This window comes from Nycticebus coucang, chromosome 14, assembly GCF_027406575.1.
Source record: "Nycticebus coucang isolate mNycCou1 chromosome 14, mNycCou1.pri, whole genome shotgun sequence".
Lineage (NCBI taxonomy): Eukaryota > Metazoa > Chordata > Mammalia > Primates > Lorisidae > Nycticebus > Nycticebus coucang.
Window position 1 is genome coordinate 96,429,634 of NC_069793.1, and position 15,832 is coordinate 96,445,465.

Below are 15,832 nucleotides of genomic sequence, written 5' to 3' on the forward strand. Positions count from 1 at the left end.
ATTATAACTATGAAAAATGGTGCAAAAGATCGTAAATTAATAAAAGGAAATAAAAACGGGACTTGGTAGGGTAGTGGAGGTGGTGTCAGCATGGAGTGTTCTCCCTCCCCAGCCCTAGCAACAGCGTTTTTAGAATCGCTCTTGCTGCTTGTTAAAAGGAGAGCACAGCTGAGGTCCTTCCTATTGCCCAAGGAGAGGACTGGCTAGCTAGACTGGGCTTGTGTTTCTGTCTCTAGGCTTCTAGAACTGAGGAGAAATTAGAGTTTTACCATGTGCCAGGCACAGTAAGTGCTAAGCACTTACAAGCATCCTCTCATTTAACCACCAGCCTGATTCTGTAAGGTAGCAAAGCTTTGTAAAATTTGGTATTTAGGAGAGAAATCTGAGAGAGAGAGAGAGAGAGAAGAAAACTCAGGGAAGTAAAAAACATTTGCATTGTTTCAAACCTGGCCAAAAATTGTGTTAACTTTCTAAAACTATTGTAACAAAATACCACAATCTGGGTGGTTTTAAGACAGAGCGGTTCCTTCTGGAGTTTCCAAGGGGCAATCTGTCCTGTGCCTCTTTCCTGAGGTGTGGAATCCCTGGGGCTCCTCAGCGTGGAGACAGTCTCTGCCTCTGTCTGCACATGGCCTCTGTCTTCACACAGCTTCTGTCTGCACACGGCCTCTGTGTCTTCACACTGCCTGTCTTCACACAGCTTCTGTCTGCACACGGCCTCTGTCTGCACACGGCCTCTGTCTTCACACTGCCTATCTTCACACAGCTTCTGTCTGCACACGGCCTCTGTCTGCACATGGCATACTCCTCGCCTGGGTGTTTATGTCTTTTTTTCTCTTATTTATAAGGGCAAAAGTCATTTCAGATTGGGAGTCACATGACCCCATTTTTAACCAGATTACATTGCAAAGATCTTATTTCCAAATAAGGTCACGTCCACAGACACTACAGGCTAGGATTTCAACATGTTTTGCATGGGGGACACAGGCAACCCACAATAGGAATTTCATCCAGGCTTCTCTGAAACCAAAATTATACTTTTGGGTGGGGCCCTCAGAAATCTCAAGAGTACAATTAAAGCAGGAATTTTACAGATACAAAATGAGGCAACAAATATTGGAAAATCACTCTAACACTCCTGAAAATGCACACTGGACAATGGGTGAATTAATAAAAAAAATCACAAACAAATTGAAATATTTACATGGTAAGCGAGGCCTGAAATAATGCAACAATGGGTAATCCAGTAGATTTTAGCCATCTGTGAATGCTAGCTTCATCAAAAAGTAAATTTAGTTCTTCAGTTTTAACTCTATGAGTAGTAAGTGGAGACTAAAAAATACACAGCCTCTACCTGTCAAGGGAAATAGATGTAATTCATTAGTAACTCACCATCACTTCAATTATATATTAATATATAGAAATAATTTAGTCATTCCTCCTTCCCCTAGTATATGACATGAAATAAAAAGCCGGGCACAGTGGGTCACACCTGTAATCCCAGCATTCTGGGAGGCTGAGGGTAGATTGCCTGAGCCCAGGAGTTTGAGAACAGCCTGAACAAAGCGAGACCTCATCTCTACAAATAGGAAAACTAGCTGGGCATTTTGGCAGGCACCTACAATCTCAGCTACTTGGGAGGCTGAGACAAAAGAATCTCTTGAGCCCAAGAGTTTAGGTTGCTGTGACCTATGACACCACGGCACTCAACCCCAGGGCAACTGAGTGAGACGTCTCAAAAAAAAAAAATGAAATAATGAAATAAATTTATACACACAATTTACAAAGGCAGCGACAATATTAGCTTGGTTTAGGGAGACATGAAATTCAATTACAGTGTACACATTTTCCTATCCTCTCAAGAATTTTTTTTTTTTTTTTCTTTTGGCCGGGGCTGGGTGTGAACCCGCCACCTCTGGCATATGGGACCGGCACCCTACTCCTTGAGCCACAGGCACCACCCTTAAGAATTTTTTAGTTTCTGCAACATTTCCATAATTTACATTTAATCATCCAATCCTGATTTTAGCTAGAAAATCAAAATCAAAAGAAATAATCTAATTTGCTGGCTGCACTATGTGAACATTGCTGTTCACATTATCAAAACTTTACATCTATGCCATATGACCGGAAAATTAAATTTTCTCTTTGTTAAAAATGATCAGAATAATTCAACAGCATGCCTCCAGGTTACAGTGTCTCTAATTACCTTGTATCCTGAATTCTTAATTAATTATATTCGAAGACATGAAAAAGTCCCTTTGTGCTCAGAGCCCAGCTTCAGCCTTTTTCTGTGCTGAGTGAATTATTTACACAGTAAATCTTATCACTGCGTTTTAGTATTGTCCCTAAAATTGTTGTCCCCTTGGTCATTTTGATCTCATTTCTCTCAAAGTCAATTCCCTACCATTTAACACAACCATCCCAACTGTTAGGGCTGTTAGCCTTCCCCCACACCAAGATCCTCTCACCTGTCATTGAATTCCTTTGTGACCTAGTTAAATGCTATTTCTTTCTGGGTCACAGAAATGACACAGCCTTAAAATCTCTGCCTCAAAAAGCAGCTCCTGAAGTTGATCAGAGCCTCAGCTTCACTAGAAAATGAGTGGGTGGGAGAGCTGATGAGCCCCAGGAACTGCCCTCTGTGCAGAACTCATTTAAAGAAGATGCTGGATAATGGTCCAGAGAATTTTCTCAGGAAACATGACTCCAGAGACCATCTGAGCTAAATTCAAAGGATTTTTCTTTTTTATTAATGTTTTAAATCATTATAACATGAACTATTTCTCTAGCAGCCAGATTAGATAGCCCCCACCACCACCACCACCCCCTGGAAATGATTAAAGCTCATTCTGTACAGTGAGGCCTGGATGAAAATTAGAAAAAATAAAAAATAACAGGTAGCTACTACCATTTACATGCTTATTATTCGCCAGACACTGTACTAAGCTCTTTGCATTATTGTCTTCTTGTTGACCTACCTTGTAGACGCAGCAACTGAGGTACAGGGAGCTTAAGTAACACATTCAAGTTCACACAACTGCTGAGAATCAGGTTGGATATCTAAAGCAGTGCTTCCCAGACATTCAAGTACGTAAGAATCCCTTGGGAACTTTGTTGACATGCAAATGCTGACTCAGTGGGCCTGGGATTCTGTATTTCTAGCAAGCTCCCTAGTAAGGCCAATGCTGCTAGTCTGTGCCCCGTAATTTGAAGAGCAAAGTGGTAGGCCTGAACTCCACAGTCTGAGTAGTATCACTACTCCTGACGAAGCTCAGGGAAATTCACGCTTTAAGTTTTTCCATATCATAGAGACAAACAACCTCAAAGTTAAAGGCTGTGAGAGAATGACCATTCAGACATGATCATTCAGACATGGCCTGATGTTATGAGCAGCTCAGCATTCAGGCTGTAGACTCCTGTCTGCTTTTCTTGGTAATGTCCATTTTTCTTGGACCTTCTTTTCCAAATATATGACCTAAGACCAAAAGTCCCTGGGCAGGCAGACAGAGGTGGCGCAGATGACAGTGGAGATAGAAGTGGGGTCTTAGAGAGCCAGTTCTCATGGTGGCAGCACACAGCCAGGCCAGCCTCCAACCTCGGGTTTGCTGGGAATCTGGAGCAGCGGTATGGCTTCCGGAATGTAGGCTAGCTCCAGGGATTTGGTGCAGAGGGTGAGCTATATAAGTTGTTATGTAAGTTATTATCTGGGGGAAACCACTTGAAGGCAATTAAAATGGGGGAAACATTTTAAAAAATAAATGAAAAGAAAAAATGGAGAGAAACTCTCCATACATAAAAGAGAGAGAAACTCTCATACATGAGAGAGAGAAACTCTCATACATAAAAATGGACATAGCCTTTGTCCTAAAAATGTTGCTTCCAGAAATCTATCCTTCAAAAATATGAACGCTTGTGTGTATCTGTGCAAGAATATTCCTAACAGCATTGTTTTAAACATCAAAACAGAAAAGAATGCACTGATAAGTGTATGATTTAATAAATCATGGCATGAACATGATATGATTAAAAAAATACAGCAATTAATAAGAATATGGCATTGACCCATGAAGATATTGTTGGGTCACATATTGTTAAGTGAAAATATATTTCACACATTGTTAAGTGAAAATAGCGAGTTTCAGGACAATATATAAAATATTGTATGTGTATTTACATATTATTTTAACAATCACTTCAGGCTATTACAACAAAGAACTATAGACTGGGTAGCTTATAAACAACAGAAATTTATTTCTTGCAGTTCTAAAGCCAGGAAGTTAGAGATGAGGGTATCACCATGGTCCCGGAGTTTTGGTGAGGATTTTCTTTCAAGTGGAAGACTGGTGACTCCTCAAATAACAGTTAAATTAAAAAGGAACACGTTTTAAAGTTTGATAAAATTTTATTTTTGAAGCTTATATATGTTTGAAATTTAGATAAGAGGTCTCACTATGTTGCCCAGGCTAGATTTGAACTCAAGGGATGCTCCCACCTCAGCACTGCAGGTAGTTGGATCACAGGCACATGTTACTACACTCACCTTAAAAATCTTCCATTTTTAAGCCAGTTGTTCCTGCTTAGCTTGTTAGGCTGTTTTAATTTTTGTGCCAGTTCCAAGTTATTGTTAGATATTCATGTTGTATAAAATTTTCTTTATTAAAAACAGCATAAAGTGGGCATGACCAACTTAAAATTAATTTGAATTTTAAAAGCAAAAGAATAGAGACAAAAATGGAAGAATTTTGAGAAATTGGCCACCTGCCTCAAGCTGCATGTTCTCCAGACCAGCTTGCATTCATTCACCCAGGATGCTTTTGGAAGCATCTTTTCTTCCATGGAGGGGGAGAGGTTAAGAAGGCCTCATGTGGTTAACACAGAGGATTTCAACCTACTCACAGTGGGCATTGTGAGAAATGGATAGAAATGTCACTTTGGTAGAAATTTCAGAGGGACTGTACATAAAGGAGTTAATATAGCAAGCCTGAATGCCGTGAAGGCGTCCTTACAAGATTGGCCCTTGGCTGGTGTCTGGGAACTTGGTTTCAGGAGAGGTTCTATTTCTAGAATGGTAAAAGTGGCTCCCTAAATGTAAGCTATGCCAACAATATTGTTTATGCTGAACACCTGATTTCCTTCTGGGAGTCTGGAATTCGAAGCATCCCAGAGGCTGCCGACTCGAACAGCTCCCCCAAAGCCCCGTGTGCTGTCTCTAGTGAGCTTCCGTGGTCGACAGCATTTCCTATATGCTGTCATAACTTGTTGCTGGTGGTGGTGGGAATTAAGCACCACCCTCTGCGACCCTGTTGGGAGAGGACCCTGGGAGTCTGGTGTAGCCTGGACTTGGCCAGTTGCCCTTAATTTTTGCTGATTTTGCTTTGTATCCTTTTGATGTAATAAATCTTCGCCTTGAGTATGAGTCATGTGAATCTTCCCAGTGAACCATCAAACCTTGGAGTGGTTTGGGGGACCCCAACCCAAGGACAGAAAAAATAAAGTGACCTTTCCTTAGACAACTACTTCTAAGCTAGGAGCTAGTCTTTCTATCCTAACGAACCAGCGAAAAATGAAGATTAGACATAAAATGTCTTTTTCTTTTCCTCTTCCCCTAAGAGATCAATACTATTTTTTAATTCTTTAAATTTCAGATTAATTTGAGGATACAAGCCATTAAACCTATTTCTTAAGTGACATTTCTGGTTTGCTCTACCATTTTTGAGGTATGGATGGTGATTTAAACTAATTTTCTTTCTGCTAAGGGTGGCCGCAGGAAAGACACAGACACTGGTATTTTTTTTTTTTTTTTTTCCACAGCAGCGTGGTGAGGGATTGCTGGAGACCTTCAGCATTTCAACACTGGGCTCTTTATTTAAATATTTTCACTGAAACTGCTAAATTTACCAAGATGAGGAAGAATTTAGGACAAGGGGATTCAGCTGGGGATACTGTTGATTAATTATTCAGTCAAAACGTTTAATGAGGGGCAGACGGGTGCTAGAATCTGGGATACAAACTTAATGGAGACACGACTTCCCCTCCAGCAGCGTAGGGAGCCGCTGGGGAGTGAGGTGTGCGCTGGCGTTGGCTCCTCCTGGCTTCTAACATGACAGTTAAGATTCTCAGGACTTTGGTGAGCCAGTCCCCATTACCTAGTAACCTGAAGTCACCAAGACAGGAGAAGGCCTACCCTAGAAATGGGCCCTCCCCACTGCCTCCCGGCTGTTCGTTAAACATTTACCTGCATACCACTCCGGGGACACACAAGTAACCACCACAGGTGAGCTCCTGGAATCAGAGAGGATCTCGGGTAAGGAGAAGAAAAACACCTGCCAAGGAGAGGAGTCATTCCCCAGAGAGCAGGTGGCTCCGGGGTTCTGGCCCCACCCACGCCAGGGTGGGTGGGAAGAGTTTGCTACAGGCAGGGGTGGGGCCATCATTCTAGGGGCTGGCCTTGGGGGTGAGGCCATCATTCTAGGGGCTGGCCTTGGGGCGGGGCCATCATTCTAGAGGTGGCCCTTGGGGCGGGGCCATCATTCTAGGGGCGGCCCTTTGTGGGGGGTGAGGCCATTATTCTAGAGGCGGCCCTGGGGGCGGGGGAGGGGCCTCTCCTCCCTGGCAGGTGCTCAAACCACAGAGGCCAAGCAAAGGGCGGCCACCTCCCAGGCTTCTTCTGGGCCCCAGGCTTACTTTGATGACATCCTTTCGTCTTTAAAGGGTCCCTTTGAGCCCTACTCCCCGCCCCCAGCTTCTTCTGTATGTATATTTAAGTGTCTTTTACTCCATATCAAGAAATTCTAGAGCTTTTTGGAGGACAACTCAAGTGCCAGTTTTGTCCCAAACTTCTGAGGGAGAGGCCTACTGGGGGGAGCTGCTGCCAGCGAGCAGTGGAGACACGCCTGGGAGAGATTTCTGCGGAGATGGCACTCGGTTATCCTGTTTGTTCAAGCCCGTCTGGTCTTTTCTTCCTTTTCAGTGGGAAAGTCCCACAGGGTGCATGCCCAGGAAGACGTTATGTGAGATTTCAGGACCTGTGCACCAGTACAAATGGGGATCTTTCTGGAGGTAAGAAAAAAAAAAAGCTGCACAAACACAACAAAACAAAAACAACCCCTGGAGAGAGGAGACTCTTCTCTTTCAGGAGTAGGCTAGAGAGTGGAAAGAGCTTGGCTTGTCTCTGCACCACGCTGCAGAACATGCCCTCTAAGTGCCGAGTGAGCAATTAACTAAAGACAAATAGAAACACTTGAAAAGAATCCACACCATTGCTCGTTTCATTTTTTTTCATTTTACTCGAAAACTTGTTTTAACCATCAAATTTTGGCAGTTACAAACCTGTACATTTGTTGCGTTTTTTTTGTTTTTGTTTTTTGGCTGTCTTTTGTTTTGCTTTTCTTTCATTTTTTAGAAAAAGAACACAAGACTGAATTCTGCCAACAGCAATATATGCAGAAACAACCCATTCCTATGAGGGACACAATTCACGCTCAGTGTTAGCTTTCCCCTTTGCATAACGTCTTGGTGTGTGATGTGTGTGCAAATTTAGGTGAGTGTGTACATGTATGAAGAAACGATATAGCTCGTTCTGAGTCTGAAATGGCATAAAAATCAAATACATATTAGCTGAGCATTTAAATGACATTCATTTAAAAAATGTCAATACAAACATTTCCTCGAAAACAGAAAGTTAAAGGAAAACCCTAGAACAAAAAGAAAGGGTACAATACATTTTGAAATGATTAAAAACATCGTTTTCAAATCTAAAATCCTTTCTGTGGGTGTAGTTACCTCAAAAGTTTGCAGACCAACAGCGTGGATGACTCAAGTGTAATATTCGACCCCCACCCCCCAAATTAAAGCATCCTGATAGGCATAAAATATAGTATCTACAAAATCCTGGAAAATTGAAAGCATTTATATACAATTTTATAAACATTTAGAACACCAAAACATACATCTTTTACAAACCAGCCTGTTTGTAACAGGCCGATGTATGAGACAGTCTCTCTGATACAGTGCTTAAAAAGAACTGCTTGCATTTCCAAACACATTTGCCACTCCCCAAATGCAGTAGTATGGGCTCATAAGATTGTTAAATAGTAGCAACTCAGGTATTTGTTTGCTGGAAGGGTACTACAATACATACTAAGGGGTCCAAACACACTCCAAAAGTCTATCAATTCTCAAGCGCATCCTAAACACTGGAAGAAACTAATTATGGCCTTTGTGTATTACATACTTGTAATTATTGCTTTTCATTATTACATAAGGAAAGAAATATCTTATTCTTTTCCTGTCTCTTAGCCAGCTGGCTAAATATTAGCTGATGCCAAACCCACAAATGGTGACTTTAAACCCCACCATTACAGCCACCAGAAGCTCAAAGACATTGTGGGTTTTCATCAGAGTAACGTGCAGTTGTGGGACATGAACCAGCAAAAACACATAACTACCTTCTTGAACAGACCATACAAAATGATGATCCTGAATAAATGCCTCTTCAAATCTCCATTTCCCAGGGTTTGAAACTGAAAACATAAAACATAAAAGCCTATAACCACTTTAGCAAAATCTGTGCACTGAGAGGGCAGCGGAGTGAAGAGGCTGGACAATTATCTGGACAATCTGTGCAACACAAACGTTAGATCTTCCCGAATTACTTCACATAAAACTGGTTTTGGGGTCTTAATTTATTCTGATGATTTCTTTTCTCAATTTCCCTGACCACAATGACCCAGACACAGCATCTGTGGGGGGGAAAGCAAAGCAGGAGGCCAATGACATAGTTTTCCTTGCTTTTTAACTGGGCTGTGCTAGTGATTTCCAAGGGCAGTGCCCGGTGAATCCCAGAAATCAGTGCCCTTTCAAGGCCTTCACACTCATTTTCTGATAGGACAAACCTCAAATACATGGACTTGCCCTTCTCACATCACTGAGTCAAAACCCAGTGTTTCATAAATGGCCAGGACAAGGGCTCAGAGAAAGCTGGCATGGAACAGAACTCAGCAGCAAAACACTCACGGAAGGAAGGGAATAAACAAAATACCTACTTTATTCATCTTTTGCTGTCCCAAAGCATTTCCTTACTGTATGAAAAAAAAAACCAACAGTCCAGCGACTCTCAACCTAATCAGAATGTGTCATACTAGTAACACACATTATGGAAAATGGCTTCCAGGAGGTGGCACCTACATTTGAGAAAGAAACAAATTGGGTATAAATATTTTCCATGTGGTTTATCGTGGTGAAGGGGGTTGGAATAAATAGCTGCCAGTATTGGGGGGAGGAAAAATAAAAACAAAAATACACCCAGTAGGTAATGGTATAAATCAAAGTTTCATTACAATTGATGACTTGAGTTCAACTCTGTGATTACCATTTCATCTTTATTTTAGAAACATGCTTTTGGCAAAAGCAATACTTTGATGAATATCCAAAGACATTTGTGAATGCCGAAATCATACCCTTGCTAAGGGGCCAGCAAGGAAACATATCATGAGGCTTCCAGTAGACTACTCTTCCATCAGTTTTCTTTTCTAGCATATTCCAAAGAAGGAATGGTGGTGCTTGCTTTGGCAGCACGTATACTAAAATTGGAATGATACAGAGAAGATTAGCATGGTCCCTGCCCAAGGATGACACACAAATTTATAAAGCGTTCCATATTTTAAAAAAAATAGCTGGGCCTTGTGGCGAGCGCCTGTAGTCCCAGCCACTCGGGAGGCTGAGGCAAGAGAATTGCCTAAGCCCAAGAGCTGGAGGTTGCTGTGAGCTGTGACGCCACGGCCCTCTACCGAGGGCAACATAGTGAGACTCTGTCTCTTAAAAAATAAAATAAAATAAAAAGAAGGAATGGTGGAGGTTAGGGTATACATCAGAAGCAGGTCCCCAAGCTGGTGGTGAACAATGTTAGGTAAAAAGGAATTGGTCACATGGGTGGGTGTTGTTCTTGTTCAACTACTTAGTATCCTGTGTGAGCTGCTAGTCCCTTCCCCTCTCTGGCCACATCCCTTCCATATAATGAGGAGGTTAGCAGATCGGATCCTCCCAACTTTTTGAATCAAAGGTCATCTCCACATAGTCCATCCTGGCCTGATTACAAACCGTTCTGTAATCTACAGGGTATTCTAATTTTCTAAAAAGTGAAGGTGTCATGTGTTTAAAGGTAATGAATCAAATCATAACACGTGTTTATCTGGTATACATTTAGCTGCAGAGCTATTGTTCAGAAAATCAGAGGAAGATATCCTGAAGAGGCACTTTATATAGGCCAGAGCCAACGGTGGGCACAGTTTTCCCCGGTGACTTCAGCACTGCATTAGGATCTATTTATTCCCTCATCCCTGTGACAGTCAGGCTCTTTCCCTGGTAGAGACACTGTGTAAGCAATAGTGACTCATCGACATTAATCTCATTCTAATATTTCCTAAGGGCAAGAAACGAATTGTTGGTTTTACTTTGATGGTTTTTATGTCATTGCATTATTAAAAGCGTAGCAGTGATTCTATTCTAGACCATTAGTTTGTCATTTTTTTCTGTGATTCTTGCAAATGTGCTTCTTACATAAGAAAAATACCAAAGATTTTCTTCTTGAAAGCAGCCTTAGTGAAATTAATTTATTTTAAGACCACAGTGTGGATAATGCCTCCATGAGTAGGTCTAAACGAGAGATGGGAGGAGAAAGGCTGGAAAACCTGTGAAGGGCATTCACACTTAGGAAGTCTCAGAATGAAAAGGTTTTTTTTTTTTTTTTTTAACCACAAATGTTCAGAAACACTGACTCCTAAGAAGTAAGTAAGTAAATTAAACACAATTGAAACAACTAAAAATATATTTCAGTGGATGATCCATGGACTCAGGACAGTACAATTAACAAACCAACACCATATGCCATTAGAAACTGTGAACACAGATTTGCTCATTAAGCAGACAGTGCAAATATGCATTCATTTACCACGGCCACTGCAGAGGTAGCCACAGTTTGAAGCAGAAGAGAAAAGTCACTCACCTTATCAACTTTAGGTTCTGAGGACTGAGATATTACATTTCCAGTGGAGTGATTCTCCTGTTAGTTTTGGAAAGTCATGTCCAAATAGATGGGAGGAGAACCCCAGGGAGTAATGAAGTATCACACATTTTTTTCACATAGAGGTTAATTCTAAAAATTTATAACAAAATACTGTTTTTAAAAAACACAGTTTTTGCTTTACGTTAATATAAATGGCAGTACCAAAATAAATTTAATTGAACCGGAGTAAAGTATGGCATTTGATGTTTACCTAACATCACAGAGAACAGAGAAATTGGAAGGTATGCTCCGCCCAGTGGCAGGATTTTCAACATGGTTCGTTTCCTAAAACCCTTGTTAGCCTTCCTCAAGAGCAGCCTTATTGAGTGCAAGCACGTATTTGTACATAGGCCGAGACACACAATTATAATTTATACACAATAACTAATCTACTTCCTCTTTTTTTAATGTAATTGTATTTATAATGATAACGCTACCAATTTAGAATAACACATACCTTTTATCTGCATTATCAAGAATTGTGATTATCCAGGCTGAGAACTTTCAAAGTATCTTTCCCCCTGCCCCCTGAATTTGGGAATTCTGCTTAAACTTCTGAATATCTCTCATTGTAGAGAACAATATATGCGCAAAGGCCAATTTCTGCAGCAATGCTAGAATTGTGGTTACAGATAGGAATATTTACCACGAAACACAAAACCGGATAATCACATTCTTTCTAATGTTCTAACATTAACCGCCTCCCTAACCCACTAAATGGAACCCAAGTAGCTTCTTCCTTGATACCTTTCTCAAAGATCATAAAACCCAATTGTAGTATATTGAATGCTTGACACAAACAAATGAACAAAAATAACTGAGCATACTACACGTTACTCAAACCTAATTTTATAGCTGAAACTTGGGCAGCTTATTAAAAAAAATAGAGTTGATTTTAAAGGCTTTAGCCCATTTTAATATTTGCTTCTTTTCTCGTTCGCCTAAGAGACTAACTTTTCCAACAATCATTACTACTATTTTCATTTACATCAATTCATTGGCTCAAAATTACATGCAACAACGCTTCTTTGATTGTTGCCAGTTTTTAATACTGCGAGGACCGATGCTGTTTTAACACTTTGCAGGGCACAACACCGCACAGAGCCATGCGACCTTATTGCACACCTCCGTGGGTGAAATCGCTTTCCCCTCTTTGTACTCTTAGCCAGGAACGCAGGTATCTACTTCAGGGAAGACCAGTCACCTCTCCCTCTTCACCGGGTTGGAACCGAGCTCGCGTGTGACAGTGTGACTTGTGCAGAAGTTCCGGGGTGGGGGAGGGGGTTACCGTATTCCTTCTAGTTTCACCAGCTCCTTTCCTTCCAGCCACACAAACCCAGCCGGTCTCCTTCCGAAGGTCCCCGGGCCGCGGTCCCTACACCTGCGTCTGGTGCTGCGTCTCCAGGTAGGGGACGCGCAGCCCGGCCAGGCTGAGCTCGCCCGCGCTCTCGTAGTCACTCAGGGCCACTTCGGAGTCGTCAAGGCCGCAACTGGCCGACACGTCCGAGGACAAGGTGCCTCTGGAGTTGTGCAAGGACAGAGCCACGCCGTCTGCCGGGCCCGTGGCCTCGGCGCCCTGGTTCACGCTCACGGCAAAAGTACTGAACTCGCAGGCGGCGGGCGGGCCCCCCGAGTCCGCGTCCTGCGGGAAGGCGTGCGGGGGCAGGTACTGGCTGGGGTGGAACCGCGGCCGCCGCCGGCAGCCCGGGCTCAGCGTGCCGGAGCCCGGCAGGACCTCGTACTGGTCCGGGAAGTCCTCGGGCAGCGGCGGGGGCAGCTGGTCCTGGCTCAGGAACTCGTCCTCGTGCGGCGGGGGGTACTCGCTGTCCACGTCGTAGCCGCCCAGGTAGTAGTCGCTCTCCAGCTCGCGCGCGCCGCCCGGGGGCGCGGGCCCCGCGTCCGGGTGCTCGTAGCTGGGAACCTCCTCTATGTCCGACAGGCGGGCCCCCGGCATCCAGTCGGAGGTGTCCCAGTGATAGGCTGCGAGAAAAAAGCTGTGAGTTAAGATCGTCCAGACTGCAGCTGGGGCGGGGCTGGGAAGGAGGCAGGGAAGGGGCCTGACGTGCAATTCTCGTCTGCATGCTTCTTAGTATCATTATGGGGCCGGCCATGCTCCCTGGCCTGGGAAAGACAGGGTGATGGCAACTGTGACGGATGGTGCTGAAGAGCCTGACATTCAGCCATGCTGTGAGATGGCCAGCAAGGGCATGCTGAGGACAGACTAGGAGCCCCGCGCCCACCCCAGCCGCCTCTTCCTTTCCACGCTCCCTGAGCAGAGCCAGGCTGGCAGAGAGAGGGACACGGGCTGTGCCGTGGCCCGCTGTGGGGCAGGGGCGGGACGTGGCAGGCACGTAGGGTAAGAGGGTAGGAGAGGAACGCTGGCGGAGCTTTCCCTCCAATACAAGGCACCTGGAACATGCAAAATTCAGGTCAGGATAGAGGGACAGGGACAGGGTAAGAAGGAACTCAGCAGTTCAGAATCCATATATAAAAACTGATGCTATGGTTGTGGCAGTCACCTCGGTTGTAGTTCTGTCCTTGGTCCATGACAGACACTGTTTAAATACAAAGTGAAAAGTAAAACTGACAATCTAAGCCATATAAAGACAGATACGAACATTTTTAGACAACTTTAAGAAAAAGACATGCTCCCAAGGCCTCTGGGCTATGACTTAAGTTTAGCTTTTTTCACATCTCTCTGTTACTAAGAAAATATAAAGATAAATCTTATCTATGCCCAGGCCCTAATAAAAGCTACCTGATTGAAATAAATATACATCCTATTACAGCTTTGAATGATTTCTTAGTATTCCCAGCACTCACAGTAGGTGCTCAGTAAATCCATGTTGAATGTAAGAATGAATTTAGTATTAATCTGGATTCCAACTAATTGAGTACTCTTCTCTTGGAAGAGATTTTCTAAAAAGAGTATCCCATTATTAAAAAAAATATGAGCTATATTTTTTTTTTGTTTGTTTGTTTTCAGTTTTTGGCTGGGGCCGGGTTTGAAACTGGCACCTCCATATATGGGGCTGGTGCCCTACTTCTTTAAGCCACAGGCGCCGCCTGAGCTAGAATTATTTTTCAAAAAGTGTAAAACTAATCCCTAGAGAAAACACTCTACAACTTACTTGAAACCAGCTATTTATTGTCCCTCTGTGGCTAACAGATTAAAATCACCCCTACTCCAAAATAACAAGGAAGCAAAATTTCTAAAAGGATATCTCATTACACAAAGAACTGCTATGGAAGAAAAAAAGTAAATACCTTCATTCTCTATAGTGTCAACTACATTGTTGACAAGCTGAATGACAGTCACTATGGATGCTTGTGGTCAGGAAAAAAAGACAGAAGAGAGGGAAGGACAGCTTCAGATTAGTCGGGTATTTTAAACACACGTTAACTTTTTTTTAACCACAACAGCAACAGCAAAGGTGCAGCATGCAAATACCTGAAGCCTCCCCACAATCTGTCACTTAAGGAGTATGTCGGTGGATACTTTTTGAGAGGGAGTCCCCAGGATTCTTGGAACAGAAGAGAAATGGCAGCAAATCCAGTCCTTGTAGAGAAAGGCTCAGCTTGCTGGGTCATAAATTCACACCTCATGGCCCAGTTAAATCAATCTAGGAAGGCAGTGGTTCATCAACCTCATGCTAATTTCTCATTAGCAACTCCCAAAGGCTCTCAGAGGGAGACCTCACCATTCCTAGAGATAATTATTTGTTGGTCAGTCATGCTGTTCTGAACCAAATGCCAGAAGAGAGGATAACCTTTGCAGGACTGATGGCTTCACAGTCACGATGCCACAAATAGCCCAGGACACTCCCAGGCCCAGCTCCTGCCGGTGAGGTGTGGACAGAAGTTAGCAGTTGATCTCAAAATACTTAGAACAGGGAAGGAAATCTCTGGTCCCTGTGGGTTGCCTTAGCACTCAATACCAGCAGCTTTCGGAGAGGTGATCAGGCTTAAAATAAATTTAATGAAAGTTCTTAACAATACCACCTGCCTTAATAGGGACCAATGGAGAATGCTAAGCATGAAAGGGCAAGTATGTGACCTTCAAGGCACATACAGCAGAGCCTTTGAGGAAAGTCAACCAGGCACCATTGCTGGAGCTGCTGCCTGGAGTCTGGACACTATATGCTTTCGGGTTTGTCTGTATAAAATACAAACTAGCCACAGATTTTCTTCTGGCTGGAGATGAGGAGAGGAGGGCATGGATCTGGAGGTGTGTCCCTGGCCTTCTAAGAACGGTCAGAAAAAAAAATCCATTGTTCTGTGGTTCACCATTGCTTCTGCAATTCTCAGAAGTGCCAGAGTTGAGGGTGGTGATGGTGACAGCAGATGTCACTTCTACTGTCACTATTGCTTCTGTGGTCTTGGAGCTCCTCCACTTCTGTATTTACCTTGGTGGCAAGGATCATGCCATTTTCAATGTATACTTCTGGGTACAAAATGCCCAGCACGTGACTTAACACGCAGGAGAAATTAAGGAAAGGTTTATGGGCTAAATGATTACATAAATTAGTATTTTAATATTGTGCCAGTTGCTGATAAATGGGACAATGACTAAGCTATCGACTAAGGTGAGGCTGCCTGTCTCTGTGGATGACAATGTGAAGTTGTTCTCGGGCTTACCACCATGTGGTAAACACTCTCTGTCTTACGATTGTTCCTGTTTCCTGCCTGGCCCTGGGGAGAGCAACCCAACTTCCAAAGCTGGGTCTTTGATTCAGAAAGCCCAGTCCGGCATTAGCACCTCTCCCT

General features: G+C 43.2%; 1 protein-coding gene, 1 long non-coding RNA gene and 1 other non-coding gene across 3 annotated transcripts in view; 2 read left to right on the forward strand and 1 right to left on the reverse strand.

Moving 5' to 3' along the window:
• Positions 1 to 7,284: 7,284 nt before the first annotated feature.
• Positions 7,285 to 15,832, reverse strand: part of FAT3 (FAT atypical cadherin 3) — a 768,910-nt gene continuing 760,362 nt past the window's right edge. Inside the window, exons 26-28 of the mRNA XM_053561979.1 lie at positions 14,333 to 14,392; positions 13,585 to 13,620; positions 7,285 to 13,045 (exon numbers count right to left, since the gene is read on the reverse strand). Coding sequence (XP_053417954.1) covers positions 12,441 to 13,045; positions 13,585 to 13,620; positions 14,333 to 14,392 — 701 coding nt within the window. The 3' untranslated portion in view covers positions 7,285 to 12,440. The remainder of the gene's footprint in view (positions 13,046 to 13,584; positions 13,621 to 14,332; positions 14,393 to 15,832) is intronic.
• Positions 9,561 to 9,667, forward strand: LOC128566115 (U6 spliceosomal RNA). The gene has a single exon (XR_008374411.1). It is a non-coding gene; the product is annotated as a U6 spliceosomal RNA (small nuclear RNA).
• Positions 12,417 to 15,832, forward strand: part of LOC128565486 (uncharacterized) — a 31,058-nt gene continuing 27,642 nt past the window's right edge. The window contains exon 1 of the long non-coding RNA XR_008374266.1: positions 12,417 to 12,470. This is a non-coding gene — a long non-coding RNA (uncharacterized LOC128565486). The remainder of the gene's footprint in view (positions 12,471 to 15,832) is intronic.